Source organism: Bombina bombina, chromosome 4 (genome assembly GCF_027579735.1).
Source record: "Bombina bombina isolate aBomBom1 chromosome 4, aBomBom1.pri, whole genome shotgun sequence".
Lineage (NCBI taxonomy): Eukaryota > Metazoa > Chordata > Amphibia > Anura > Bombinatoridae > Bombina > Bombina bombina.
In genome coordinates this window covers 1,107,133,573-1,107,149,199 of record NC_069502.1, presented here as the reverse complement: position 1 = coordinate 1,107,149,199, position 15,627 = coordinate 1,107,133,573, and the positions used below count along the sequence as shown (strand labels likewise).

General features: G+C 39.4%; 1 protein-coding gene across 1 annotated transcript in view; it reads right to left on the bottom strand.

Annotated features, from left to right (window-relative positions):
- The window catches only part of UBR2 (ubiquitin protein ligase E3 component n-recognin 2), a 689,885-nt gene that overhangs the window by 398,541 nt on the left and 275,717 nt on the right, over positions 1-15,627 (bottom strand). Inside the window, 2 exon segments of the mRNA XM_053712365.1 lie at positions 42-164; positions 11,904-11,969. Of these exon segments, the coding sequence (XP_053568340.1) occupies positions 42-164; positions 11,904-11,969 (189 nt within the window).

The window sequence follows — 15,627 nt, the reverse complement described above, 5'->3', positions numbered from 1 at the left end:
ATGGACAAGACCAACAAAAAGGTGAATGTGAGAAATATTACCTTATTTGTGTTTTCCTTCCGAAATCTTTTCCCATAATCTGGAGTGCTAAATATCTGGTAAAGTTCAAAACGGCTAAGAACAATCATCAGGAAGTGGTTAGGGTCCATCATAGAAGCTCCAGCCTTAAAAAGTAATAAATATCTCTCTATCATCTATCTTAAAATCAGATGGTTCACGCATTAAAACTAGAGAAAAAAACAGATTAAAAATGATCACTAAATGAATTTATTTATGGTTCAAACCGGAACTACATCAGTACTGAAGGATATAGAGACTCTGACCACCAAAGGTTGAAGTAAAGGCTTACAAATGTTTGATGGGTTTTGCAAATATATGAAACTTGTGTAGTGCAGTACATATATGCAAGGAAGACCACAAGGCCATCTTGTATAAATGATCCACTGACAGGCCAGGAAGCTGCAAACATCTGAGTGGAATAAACCCATAACTTAAAACAAAAATGCATTTTTCTTGAATGTAATAAGCTAAATCCAAAAGGCTTAAACTGAATGTAAACTTTCATTAATTAGTGCCTGGTTTGTAAAAATACTGTTAAAAACAGGGGCACTTTCATTGATGAAAGTTTACATTGCACCATATTTTTACATATACTTACCTTTTACTTCTTCAAAGCCAGATCGGCATCCCCCCGCCTGCAGGTCTTCTGTAAATACGTCACCAATGACGAAACCGGCTTCCTCCAATCACGGCTTTCCCCCCAGAGTCTCCATCTCGTGAGGCCCTGCCGTGATTGGAGGAAGCCGGTTTCTTCATTGGTGACGTATTTACAGAGGACCTGCAGGTGGGGGGATGCTGATACGGCTTTAAAGAAGTAAAAGGTAAGTATTTGTAAAAATACAGTGCAATGTAAACTTTCATCTCTGAATGTGCCCCTGTTTTTAATAGTATATTTAAAAAACGGGCACTAATTGCTGAAAGTTTACATTCACTTTAATATACTATGAAAATATAGTGGTATTCAAGCACTAGAATAGAGGGCAAAAAAACACAATTCTGCTCCAGCTAAGCCTTCATTATTCCAAAAATTGGAAGCTGAATTAACTCAGAGTGAAATGATGAGAATATTAGACATATGGGAGGTGTTTCTACCTACTCCAGTAGTAGAGGTCAAATACCAGCTAGTACTGATATGGTTTTAAGAGAGTGCAAGAGAAATAAAGTTTAGGAACTACAATCTTTTTGCTAAGAACCCATAAATGTCCCTGTTGATTTATTTATTTTCCAACAACGCATTCTAGAGCATAAATAAATCCCTCATTGACAATGTTGTATACTACTGCACACAGCAAACCCAAAATGTTAATAACTTTTGTTACTATAAAATGCATTTCTGCATTTTTAGTACATATTTTGGATTTTATTTGTTTGTGTTAAAGGGACATTAAACACTAAATAAATGCTAAATAGAATAATAAATTCAAAGAAAAGATAAGTCTGAAAATAATATGAAGATGTATATTTTAAAGTTTCATTACCTGTTTAAATATTGACAAAATTAGTGCAAAGTTTTAGTGTATATAAAATAATGCAAGCTGCCATGTTGTAACTTAGGTTACCTTCTCTGCTGTGGCCAATTAGGGACAGTTATTAATAGATCTCTAGAGTGTGCAGCCAATAGCTGTGTGGAATATATGTAAAAAGGTTTGAAAAAGGGGGAATAATCACACTAATCCAGACCCCATAGACAAGACCTATTTTGGTGAAAAAGACAAGCCCTCTCAGTAAGGGAGGGGATTCTATAATTGGCAAATGGTGAACTTCACCCACAATTAATATGATCGATTAAATGGGGGGTGCTCAATGTCCAATACAAAGTGAATTTAAATAAATATAGAGAAAAGGGTGGACATAGAGCACTCAAACGAAAAGTACTCCTATAAGTGTTGTAATAAAGAACATTAGGCAGGAAGGTTGCAAAGGGGGTACACAAATTAAAACTTAACGTTTATTGAATATATATAAATAATAGGTGGTCTAACAGTGTAGTGAATGCATAAAACTTAGATTAAAAACTGAGGAGAGTACCAGCATACCATATGCCAATAAATGATTATGTTCCAACAAAAAACTGTTGTAAACCAATATGGCTTAAAGTTAGCAGATGGATATGTAGAGATAGTAATATAGTAACGTTACCGAATAAATGTATAAACGGAGCTAAAGAGTAAAGCCGATTCAGTATGGCGTACACTAAAAATAGGCTCACGGATTATACAGACGCTATCTGCAAATGAGGATTGAACTCCAACAACAAAATTAACTACCTAGGTACAATACTGAAGCAGTGTACACCAAACTAAAAGAGCTGACAAATTAGATAAAACGGTTGGGCACAGTAGCCCTAACATTATATATATTATTAATAATATCAATATATTTATTTAATCTGCTAACACCATATTCGATAAGTGCAAAATTAATGTAGCTGGTCTGTAGAGACGCCTGATGCGCATTTCGCAGCAACCGGCTTTATCAAAGGCTAACCCGACTTGGTGTGGCCTTCCTACTTAAAAGATACTTGAAAACCAATCGGGGGCATGAGATATTACACACCCCTGAGATTGTCCAATGAGGAAAGTCCTCTTATTATTGGATGAGAGCGGAACACATGGAAACATTCACATACGGACCGATGTAAACATGCAGATATATCAATAGAATCCTAACATGTCGTAATACAACTTACTAAGAAAAGTTAAGTTCTTGCAATGCCTTGTTTCATACTCGTATGTGAATCTACTATGTAGAAATTGCTGGACGGGACATAGATCTCAAAAATGAGATAACAGTAATGTGTCAGCTATGCATTATCATATTAAAATACGATTATGTGGAAAAAGAAAATTTATGCTTATTTGTTTCTTTTTAAAGTCACGATGAGTCCACGGATTTCATCCTTACTTGTGGGGTTACGCCTCCTGGTCAACAGGAGGAGGCAAAGAGCACCACAGCAGAGCTGTATATATAGCTCCTCCCTTCCCTCCCACTCCAGTCATTCGACCGAAGTTAGGAAGAGAAAGGAAAAGGCAAAGGTGCAGAGGTGTCAGAAGTTTTAACAAAAATAGAAAGAATCCTGTCTTATAGAACAGGGCGGGCCGTGGACTCGTGTCTAAAAAAGAAACAAATTTATCAGGTAAGCATAAATTTTCTTTTCTTTTTAAAGACACAATGAGTCCACAGATTTCATCCTTACTTGTGGGATACAATACCAAATTATTGTACACGGATGAAAAGGGAGGGACAAGACAGGGAACCTAAACGGAAGGCACCACTGCTTGAAGAACCTTTCTCCCAAAAGCAGTCTCAGCCGAGGCAAAAGTATCAAATTTGTAAAATTTTGAAAAAGTGTGAAGAGAAGACCAAGTAGCAGCCTTGCAAATCTGTTCAACAGAAGCATCATTTTTGAATGCCCATGAGGAAGCCACAGCCCTAGTGGAATAAGCCATAATTCGTTCAGGAGGCTGCTGTCCAGCAGTCTCATATGCAAAACGAATGATACTCTTCAGCCAAAAAGAAAGAGAGGTAGCCGTAGCTTTCTGACCCCTACGTTTCCCTGAAAAAATGACAAACAAAGAAGACGATTGTCGAAAATCCTTAGTCGCTTGTAAGTAAAACTTTAAGGCAGGGACTACGTCTAAATTATGTAACAGACGTTCCTTCTTAGAAGAAGGATTAGGACATAAGGAAGGAACAGCAATTTCCTGATTAATACTCTTGTTAGAAACAACTTTAGGAAGAAAACCAGGTTTTGTACGTAACACCACCTTATCGGAATGGAAAATAAGAAAAGGAGAATCATATTGTAATGCCGAAAGCTCAAGAAATAGCAACTAAAAATAAACTTTCCAAGATAATAACTTAATATCTATGGAATGCATAGGTTCAAACGGAACTCATTGAAGAGCTTTAAGAACTAAATTTAAACTCCAAGGAGGAGCAATAGGTCTAAATACAGGCCTGATTCTAGTCAGAGCCTGACAAAAAGATTGTACATCTGGAACATCTGCCAGATGCTTGTGTAACAAAATAGATAAAGCAGAAATCTGTCCCTTTAAGTAACTTGCTGATAACCCCTTCTCCAATCCTTCTTCGAGAAAAGACAAAAATCCTGGGAATCCTAACCCTACTCCATGAGTAGCCCTTGGATTCACACCAATAAAGATATTTATGCCATATCTTATGGTAAATTTTCCTAGTAACAGGCTTACGTGCCTGAATTAAAGTACTTATGACTGAATCAGAAAAATCTCGCTTAAATAAAATTAAGCGTTGAATCTCCAAGCAGTCAGCTGCAGAGAAATTAGATTTGGATGATGGAAGGGACCCTGAATGAGAAGGTCCTTCCTCAATGGAAGTTTCCACGGTGGCCGAGATGACATGTTCACCAGATCGGCATACCAAATCCTGCGAGGCCACGCCGGGGCAATGAGGATCACTGATGCCCTCTCCTGTTTGATTCGAGCAATCACCCGAGGAAGGAGAGCAAACGGAGGGAATACATATGCTAGGCTGAAAACCCAAGGAACTGCCAAGGCATCCATCAGTTCGGCCTGGGGATCTCTGGATCTGGACCCGTATCTCGGAAGCTTGGCATTCTAACGAGACGCCATAAGGTCCACCTCCGGCCGACCCCAAATGAGAATCAGGCTTGAAAAATTTTTCCGGATGGAGCTCCCACTCTCCCGGATGAAAAGTCTGCCTGCTCAGAAAATCTGACTCCCAGTTCTCCACCCGTGGGATGTAGATCGCTGACAGATGAAAAGAATGAGCCTCTTCCCACTGAATTATTTTGGCTACCTCGAACATCGCTAAGGAACTTCTTGTTCCTCCCTGATGATTGATGTAAGCCACTGTCGTTATGTTGTCCAACTGAAATCTGATGAATCGGGCCAAGGCCAAATGAGGCCAGGCCTGAAGTGCATTGAATATCGCCCTCAACTCTAGAATGTTGATAGGAAGGAGAGATTCTGCTTGAGTCCTTACTCCCTGAGCCCTTAAAGAGCCCTTAACAGGCTGGCATCCGTTGTCACAATCACCCATGCCGGTCTGCGAAAGCATGTCCCCTGGGATAGACGATCCAGCGACAACCACCCTAGGGGTGGTGATATAGATACAATATTGGCAAGAAGGGAAGCATATTGGATATTTACCCTTGAAAGCAGACTACCCAAAGGTCTGAATTCCAGATTTGATATTATTAATCACTGGGAATAATATTCTGCTAATATTTGCTCTGTACACCAATGATTGTATTTATTATCTAATAGCTCACATGACAGTATCTATATATTAAGCACATGGAGCCCTTCTGACACTTATATACCCTTTTTGTATACGACGGTATACATTTTTTGCTCATTTTATCTGTATTATGATCATCTATTCCTCCTATGATGAAATCCCTTTACATATTCATGTGATTCATTTACATCATACTAATTTGCCCATTATGCTCTTTCTCAATCTTATTATTTATTTATTTATTTTACTACTATATTAATACATTTTTTCAAATAATGCTGTAGCTATGACATCTCCCCTGTGCTACATCTTAAATATTATTGACACTTTCGCATTAGGATTGTGACTGTCATTTAGTTCTATTCATATGCATTTATATTTACTATGATTTTTTGTTGTATATAGCAGATATGCTGGCCACTGAGATAATGAAGTGTTAATTAGGATTACTGCTGTATATGTTATTTACTGTCCTATTGGCTAGAGTCTATGGGGGTAGTTCCTGTTTTAACCTATTATATTAGCCCATGGGGTTTTTAAACAGGTGTGTGGGGTAGCATGTCAGGCTGTGACTACGGAATCTCTTTCCGAAACGCGTATGCCTGTGTGCTGCGCCCACGTCTGACTCTTAGTACATTTGCTGTGTTGTCTCTTCTTTTTAACATTGCCTAATAAAGTTTACAAGATTTTACCTACAAGAAAGATGGATGTCGGTGTCTCCTTTTGAATTTGCTGATTACTCCAGTCCTTACCGACCCATCAGCTGATGCTACAGCCTGGAGCGGATCACAGTTTGCAGCACCTCCGGAAAAGAACTCCTGCCATTGGAGGAATACCCGTGACGTATAGCTACACACCCACACTCAAGCCGACGAGCACACGGAATACAGCTGAGGCCCTGTGAGCCGCTCAATTGAAGTCTGGATCTTCGGAAGCGGCACAGAGGCGGCTGTACTTTGGGCAGCGACACTGTCAAGTGGATAATCGAACTGGCTAGAGTGGGGTGAGTTACTCAATTGCATAAGTGCTATTTGAAGTGTCACTCATTACCGGGGATTCTGCACTGGTCCATTCATACTTATTGATTACAGCCCGGTTTGGCTGAGGTCTGTCGTTGGGTTTCTCTGTTTGATTTGTTTTGTTATTGGGTATACCCTGGATGTACCAACATCTAACACAGACTGTTCAAGCCTCCAGCCTGCAATTTTCTGCTCAGCTATGGAGACAACACAGCACACTTTTTACTCTTTGTTGCCAGCTACTGCACGCACTACAAATCTTACTGACTGTGAATTGATTTTCTCAGAGGATAAAAGCATACTGGCATTAAGTACTTTATTTGAACTCCTGGAAAAACTTTTGATAAAAGAATCTAAATTACAGTGGGACATTTGGACCCTCGAAAAGTACAAAAGTTTGAGTATGATACCAAGGGGACTACGGGTCTTTAAATTCCCCACGTTTGATGTGGATACCAATGACAAGGAATTTATAGACTCATGGAATAATGTACTATCTGACTGCTCCCTGAGACTTATGATGTTATTATTGATTTATAAAAACAAACAATTAGAGTCTTTAAGAATAGAAATTAATGATTTGCAAGTAGAACTTAATAGACGGTCTAGTAATCCTGATTTTGCGAAATTTGACAAAATATTGAGGGAACTGATTGCTAAGGGCAGGTCAGAAATTATGGAGAGAAAACATACTAAGTTCATAAGAGATAAATTTGACTATGCTAACAATTGTGTATACATATGGAATAAGAAATCTAGAGGGAATTCTAGATCCAACCAACCAAGATTTGGGAGGAGGAGAAGGGCTAACAATAGGAACAAACAGAATAAAAATAACAATAATAATTCATCTAAAAATGTTACCTTTTCTGGGAGTGACACTGACTACTCCAGTGATGGTGACAAACCAGCTGATGCTATTCAGGATATACAATCTATCACATACCAAAATGATGAACCTCAAGCTGCTATTGCGGCAGGTCCACATCTTGTATATGAAGACAATACTAATAATGTTACTAACATAGTGAGACCGAAGCAGTCTGCTTATATGGAGACTCCGCACATCACATCTAGACCAGACAACTCTGTACTAGAACAGGTTTTTCCACAGGTACAGGGAGGCATAGCGGGGGGAGGAAGAGGCACTCACATTACCAAACAGAATCCAGTCATGAAAAACAATCAGGACAAATATCAGCTGAGGGAACCGAGACCCCAAACCAAGTACAAATAGTAGGAAATGTGGTCAATTTGTCATCTTTCCCACTTAATGATACACAATATAGAGTATTAAATTTGGGGCTAAACTTTGCACCTAATAACGACTTTGATCTATTTCAAACCATTATTGACATCAACAGATTAGTTAGGAACATAACTCTGAGAAAACATTTCTCGGATGATGTCAGTACTATTGATTTTACTCCCATGAATGGGGAAAGTGACATCACTACTAATAAACATAATTTCTCTGAGAATTGTGATATTGTCTCATTACAACAACTACAGTTAGACAATACATCTGAACATGACACTAGGACCAGAGGCCCTACCCTAAAGAAAAAATCTCGATTTTATCCCATACAAAGTAGGGGTAACATTGTTGAAATCTTCCACTCAAGAGTGGAAAATGACTTGGTTGAACTAAAATCTAGACGGTCCAACTACAAGCCCAATCTATCTTTGTCTGAAAGAGAAGCAGTGACTTCCCTTAGAAATAATCAGGATTTGGTTATCAGGAAATCAGACAAAGGTGGAATGGTTGTAGTAATGGACCGAGTACAGTATATAGCTGAAGGTCTCAGACAGCTGAATAATGAACATGACTACCTAATTCTAGGAAGGGATCCTACTAATGAGTACAAAAATGAACTCAAACATCTCTTGGATGAAGGTATTGAGCAAGGGTGTATAGATAGCAATACAGCTGAATTCCTTTTTGTGGATAATCCGAAGACACCACTGTTCCATCATTTCCCCAAGACTCACAAATCCCTTATAGATATAAAAGGTCGTCCCATTGTCAGTGGAGTTGAGTCACTCTTGGGAAACCTCTCTCAATGGCTGGATAACATACTCCAGCCTATTGTTATGTCTCTCTTATCATATGTTCGTGATACTAAGCATATCCTAAATATACTTGAGCATATTAATTGGACTGAGTCTAGTATGTGGATGACAATTGATATTGTCTCTTTATATTCTAGCATCCCCCACCAGAAGGGAGTGGAAGCTGTCACTTTTTTTCTGGATAATTTCACTGATTATGATCATTGCCTAAAGAATTTTATTCTTAAGGTACTCACATTCCTATTAACACACAATTTTTTCAAATTTGAAGACACTTATTATCTCCAGAGATGTGGTACCGCCATGGGGGCTAAATTTGCCCCCTCCTATGCAAATTTATTTCTAGGATGGTGGGAATTTTACCACATCTTTGGAGATAATAATATTTACAGATCTCATATATCTCTATACCAGAGGTATATAGATGATCTTATCTTCATCTGGACAGGAAGTGAGGAAACTATTCCCCCGTTTCTGGAATACCTACATTGCAATGATCTCAACCTGAAATTTACCTGTGAATTTAATCCACATACAATAAACTATCTTGACATTACACTGCGGGGTAACCCTGATGGTAAGATTGAATCTACCGTTTACAGGAAGCCCATTTCAGGCAATTCACTCCTTCAAGGCACTAGTTGCCATCCCAAGCATGTTCCATATGCTATTGCCAAGGGAGAATACACTAGGCTGAGGAGGAATTGCACTAGTTTCCAACAATTTCAACAAGAATCAGTTGATCTAGAAAGGAGACTCCTAGAAAGGAAGTACCCCAAAGCAATAGTTAAAAGGGCTAAAGCTGCTGTCAGTACCATAGAGAGAAGGGATCTGTTAAATATGAAATCTTCAAAAAATGATGATTTCAAAGGTTTGACTTTTGTTACCAATCATAGTATACAGTATCAAGATATCTGTAAGATAGTTCGTAGACACTTCCCTCTCCTCTCAGCTGATGATAAGCTAGTCAATACTGTTAAGAATGGGCTCAGATGCTCCTATAGGAGAAGCCCAACATTGGGTAATCTTTTGGCCCCTACGTTATTGAAAAGCAAAACTGAGAGTCAATCATCTTGGCTAAGGCATACTGGCATGTTCAAATGTGGTCGGCGTAAGTGTAAACCTTGTGAGTACGTTCATGTGACACGGAATTTTTCTAGTATGGTCACCAACAAGAGGTATGACATTGGTACCTGTATGAATTGTACCACAGAATATGCCATTTACCTTATTGAATGCTCTCACTGTAAATTACAGTATGTAGGTCTCACCTCACGGGACCTAAATACCCGCATACGGGAACACCTGTCGTCATTTAAAATCAACAAAGCCAGTACTCCAATAGTACAACACTTTGGCTCTTTTCATAATAACGATTTAAGATATTTCTCATGGTGTGCTATAGAAAAGATCCTTAGGCCCCCTAGGGGTGGTGATATAGATACAATATTGGCAAGAAGGGAAGCATATTGGATATTTACCCTTGAAAGCAGACTACCCAAAGGTCTGAATTCCAGATTTGATATTATTAATCACTGGGAATAATATTGTGCTAATATTTGCTCTGTACACCAATGATTGTATTTATTATCTAATAGCTCACATGACAGTATCTATATATTAAGCACATGGAGCCCTTCTGACACTTATATACCCTTTTTGTATACGACGGTATACATTTTTTGCTCATTTTATCTGTATTATGATCATCTATTCCTCCTATGATGAAATCCCTTTACATATTCATGTGATTCATTTACATCATACTAATTTGCCCATTATGCTCTTTCTCAATCTTATTATTTATTTATTTATTTTACTACTATATTAATACATTTTTTCAAATAATGCTGTAGCTATGACATCTCCCCTGTGCTACATCTTAAATATTATTGACACTTTCGCATTAGGATTGTGACTGTCATTTAGTTCTATTCATATGCATTTATATTTACTATGATTTTTTGTTGTATATAGCAGATATGCTGGCCACTGAGATAATGAAGTGTTAATTAGGATTACTGCTGTATATGTTATTTACTGTCCTATTGGCTAGAGTCTATGGGGGTAGTTCCTGTTTTAACCTATTATATTAGCCCATGGGGTTTTTAAACAGGTGTGTGGGGTAGCATGTCAGGCTGTGACTACGGAATCTCTTTCCGAAACGCGTATGCCTGTGTGCTGCGCCCACGTCTGACTCTTAGTACATTTGCTGTGTTGTCTCTTCTTTTTAACATTGCCTAATAAAGTTTACAAGATTTTACCTACAAGAAAGATGGATGTCGGTGTCTCCTTTTGAATTTGAAGGCCAAATGAGGCCAGGCCTGAAGTGCATTGAATATCGCCCTCAACTCTAGAATGTTGATAGGAAGGAGAGATTCTGCTTGAGTCCTTACTCCCTGAGCCCTTAAAGAGCCCTTAACAGGCTGGCATCCGTTGTCACAATCACCCATGCCGGTCTGCGAAAGCATGTCCCCTGGGATAGACGATCCAGCGACAACCACCATAGAAGACAGTCCCTTGTCTCCTGATCCAGGATTATTCGAGGAGATAAATCTGTATAATCCCCATTCCATTGCCTGAGCATGTTTAGCTGCAGAGGCCTGAGATGAAAATGTGCAAATGGTACGATATCCATTGCTGCCACCAGCAATCAGATTACCTCCATGCGCAGAGCCACTGACGGCCGAGGATTGGCCTGAAGGGCTCGACATGTATTCAGAATTTTTCATTTTCTGACCTCCGTCAGAAAAATGTTCATTGACAAGGAATTAACGAACTCCTTCCCAGATTTACCTTCCACCCGTGAGTTCTCAGGAAGGCTAGAACCACCTCGGGTATGAGACCTTGCTAGTTGATAAGATGATGCCTGGATCAGAATATCGTCCAGGTAAGGCTGTTCCAGTATTGTACCTAGGTAGTTAATTTTGTTGTTGGAGGTCAATCCTCATATGCAGATAGCGTATAATCCGTGAGCCTATTTTTAGTGTACGCCATATTGAAATAGCTTTACTCTTTAGCTCCGTTTATACATTTATTCGGTAACGTTACTATATTATTATCTCTACATAGCCATCTGCTAACTTTAAGCCATATTGGTTTACAACAGTTTTTGTTGGAACACAATCATTTATTGGCATATGGTATGCTGGTACTCTCCTCAGTTTTTAATCTAAGTTTTATGCATTCACTACACTGTTAGACCACCTATTATTTATATATATTCAATAAATGTTAAGTTTTAATTTGTGTACCCCCTTGGCAACCTTCCTGCCTAATGTATTCTATTACAACAGTTATAGGAGTACTTTTCGTTTGAGTGCTCTATGTCCACCCTTTTCTCTACATTTATTTAAATTCACTGTGTGGAATATAGCAGTGTTCTGAGCTTCCATTTCTAATAGGAACTCAAAAGCTCACAATTTCAGAATGGAATTACAGGAAAAAAGGACAAAATAAATAATTAAAGTATATTGCAGAGTTTATATTCAAAGTACAAATAGTTACCTGTAACATTACAATGTCTTTGTCAAACATTTCTCTTCTGCACTTCACATTGTGATAGTAATAAATCTAAGGGGGGAAAAAAACATGTTTAAAAATAACAATATTTTGTAATAACCTGCAAGTACACATAAAAATAGATCCTAAAACAAAAACTGTTTGGACTGAATACAATTCACTTTGCTTTTACATATTCCAGAGCCACTTTTTACTGCTAAATAGTTATCCTAGCTGCTCAAATGTAACGTGTCAGGCCTAGGCTGTAAATCTCTTTTTAGTTTCACACTCTTCAACAAATGTACCGTTTCATAATTGTGACATATTGAGCCCTTTATCATTATGTTCGAAATAAAATAAAAATAAATAAATAAATAAAAAGATATTCTAAAGGCCAAAACGCACTTCAATACTGGGTTCTGTAACAAAGTCATCTTACAGGACAGTAAACGTAGCAAATAAATGCATATACCGATTAGGTATTTTGACTTATTTTGCATATTATGAGTAAGTGGCTAAAACATCCCTCAGTTTCACAAAATGGCCAATTAGGGCCAATACAGAAGTACTATGTGCATCAAAAGTAACTGTGTATACAAGCTACACATTATAAGTCAGGAAACAGAGCAAGAACAATGCATACAAACATGTTTAAGCTACAGGATAAAAATGTGAAGGCATGTCAAAAACATTATTTTTTATAATCATATTGCCTATAATTGGGTTTATGTACAGAAAATAGGCAAACTTAAGATTGTAAAAAAAAACAGAATTTATGCTTACCTGATAAATTACTTTCTCCAACGGTGTGTCCGGTCCACGGCGTCATCCTTACTTGTGGGATATTCTCTTCCCCAACAGGAAATGGCAAAGAGTCCCAGCAAAGCTGGTCACATGATCCCTCCTAGGCTCCGCCCACCCCAGTCATTCGACCGACGGACAGGAGGAAATATATATAGGAGAAACCATATGATACCGTGGTGACTGTAGTTAGATAACATAATTCATCAGACCTGATTAAAAAACCAGGGCGGGCCGTGGACCGGACACACCGTTGGAGAAAGTAATTTATCAGGTAAGCATAAATTCTGTTTTCTCCAACATTGGTGTGTCCGGTCCACGGCGTCATCCTTACTTGTGGGAACCAATACCAAAGCTTTAGGACACGGATGAAGGGAGGGAGCAAATCAGGTCACCTAAATGGAAGGCACCACGGCTTGCAAAACCTTTCTCCCAAAAATAGCCTCCGAAGAAGCAAAAGTATCAAATTTGTAAAATTTGGCAAAAGTGTGCAGTGAAGACCAAGTCGCTGCCTTACATATCTGGTCAACAGAAGCCTCGTTCTTGAAGGCCCATGTGGAAGCCACAGCCCTAGTGGAGTGAGCTGTGATTCTTTCAGGAGGTTGCCGTCCGGCAGTCTCATAAGCCAATCGGATAATGCTTTTAAGCCAAAAGGAAAGAGAGGTAGAAGTCGCTTTTTGACCTCTCCTTTTACCAGAATAAACAACAAACAAGGAAGATGTTTGTCTGAAATCTTTAGTAGCCTCTAAATAGAATTTTAGAGCACGGACTACGTCCAAATTGTGTAACAAACGTTCCTTCTTTGAAACTGGATTTGGACACAAAGAAGGTACAACTATCTCCTGGTTAATATTTTTGTTGGAAACAACTTTCGGAAGAAAACCAGGCTTAGTACGCAAAACCACCTTATCTGCATGGAACACCAGATAGGGCGGAGAACACTGCAGAGCAGATAACTCTGAAACTCTTCTAGCAGAAGAAATTGCAACCAAAAACAAAACTTTCCAAGATAATAACTTAATATCTACGGAATGTAAGGGTTCAAACGGAACCCCTTGAAGAACTGAAAGAACTAGATTTAGACTCCAGGGAGGAGTCAAAGGTCTGTAAACAGGCTTGATCCTAACCAGAGCCTGAACAAATGCTTGAACATCTGGCACAGCTGCCAGTCTTTTGTGAAGTAAAACAGATAAAGCAGAGATCTGTCCCTTCAGAGAACTTGCAGATAATCCTTTCTCCAAACCTTCTTGTAGAAAGGATAGAATCTTAGGAATTTTTATCTTGTTCCATGGGAATCCTTTAGATTCACACCAACAGATATATTTTTTCCATATTTTATGGTAAATTTTTCTAGTTACAGGCTTTCTAGCATGAATCAGAGTATCTATTACAGAATCTGAAAACCCACGCTTTGATAAAATCAAGCGTTCAATCTCCAAGCCGTCAGTTGGAGGGAAACCAGATTCGGATGTTCGAATGGACACTGAACAAGAAGGTCCTGTCTCAAAGGTAGCTTCCATGGTGGAGCCGATGACATATTCACCAGGTCTGCATACCAAGTCCTGCATGGCCACGCAGGAGCTATCAAGATCACAGAGGCCCTCTCCTGATTGATCCTGGCTACCAGCCTGGGGATGAGAGGAAACGGTGGGAATACATAAGCTAGGTTGAAGGTCCAAGGTGCTACTAGTGCATCTACTAGGGTCGCCTTGGGATCCCTGGATCTGGACCCGTAGCAAGGAACCTTGAAGTTCTGACGAGACGCCATCAGATCCATGTCTGGAATGCCCCATAATTGAGTTATTTGGGCAAAGATTTCCGGATGGAGTTCCCACTCCCCCGGATGGAATGTCTGACGACTCAGAAAATCCGCTTCCCAATTTTCCACTCCTGGGATGTGGATCGCTGACAAGTGGCAGGAGTGATCCTCTGCCCATTGAATTATCTTGGTCACTTCTTTCATCACCAGGGAAGTCCTTGTTCCCCCCTGATGATTGATATATGCAACGGTCGTCATGTTGTCTGACTGAAACCTTATGAATTTGGCCTTTGCTAGTTGAGACCAAGCTCTGAGAGCATTGAATATCGCTCTCAGTTCCAGAATGTTTATCGGGAGGAGAGACTCTTCCCGAGACCATAGACCCTGAGCTTTCAGGGATTCCCAGACCGCGCCCCAGCCCACTAGGCTGGCGTCGGTCGTGACAATGACCCACTCTGGTCTGCGGAAGCTCATTCCCTGTGACAGATTGTCCAGGGTCAGCCACCAACGGAGTGAATCTCTGGTCTTTTGATCTACTTGAATCGTCGGAGACAAGTCTGTATAATCCCCATTCCACTGTCTGAGCATGCACAGTTGTAATGGTCTTAGATGAATTCGTGCAAAAGGAACTATGTCCATTGTTGCAACCATCAATCCTATTACTTCCATGCACTGCGCTATGGAAGGACGAGGAACAGAATGAAGTACTTGACAAGAGCTTAGAAGTTTTGATTTTCTGACCTCTGTCAGAAAAATCCTCATTTCTAAGGAATCTATTATTGTTCCCAAGAAGGGAACTCTTGTTGACGGGGACAGAGAACTTTTTTCTTTGTTCACCTTCCATCCGTGAGATCTGAGAAAGGCTAGGACGATGTCCGTATGAGCCTTTGCTTTTGACAGGGACGACGCTTGAATCAGGATGTCGTCCAAGTAAGGTACTACTGCAATGCCCCTTGGTCTTAGAACCGCTAGAAGGGACCCTAGTACCTTTGTGAAAATCCTTGGAGCAGTGGCTAATCCAAATGGAAGTGCCATAAACTGGTAATGCTTGTCCAGAAAAGCGAACCTTAGGAACTGATGATGTTCCTTGTGGATAGGAATATGTAGGTACGCATCCTTTAAATCCACGGTAGTCATAAATTGATTTTCCTGGATAGTAGGTAGGATCGT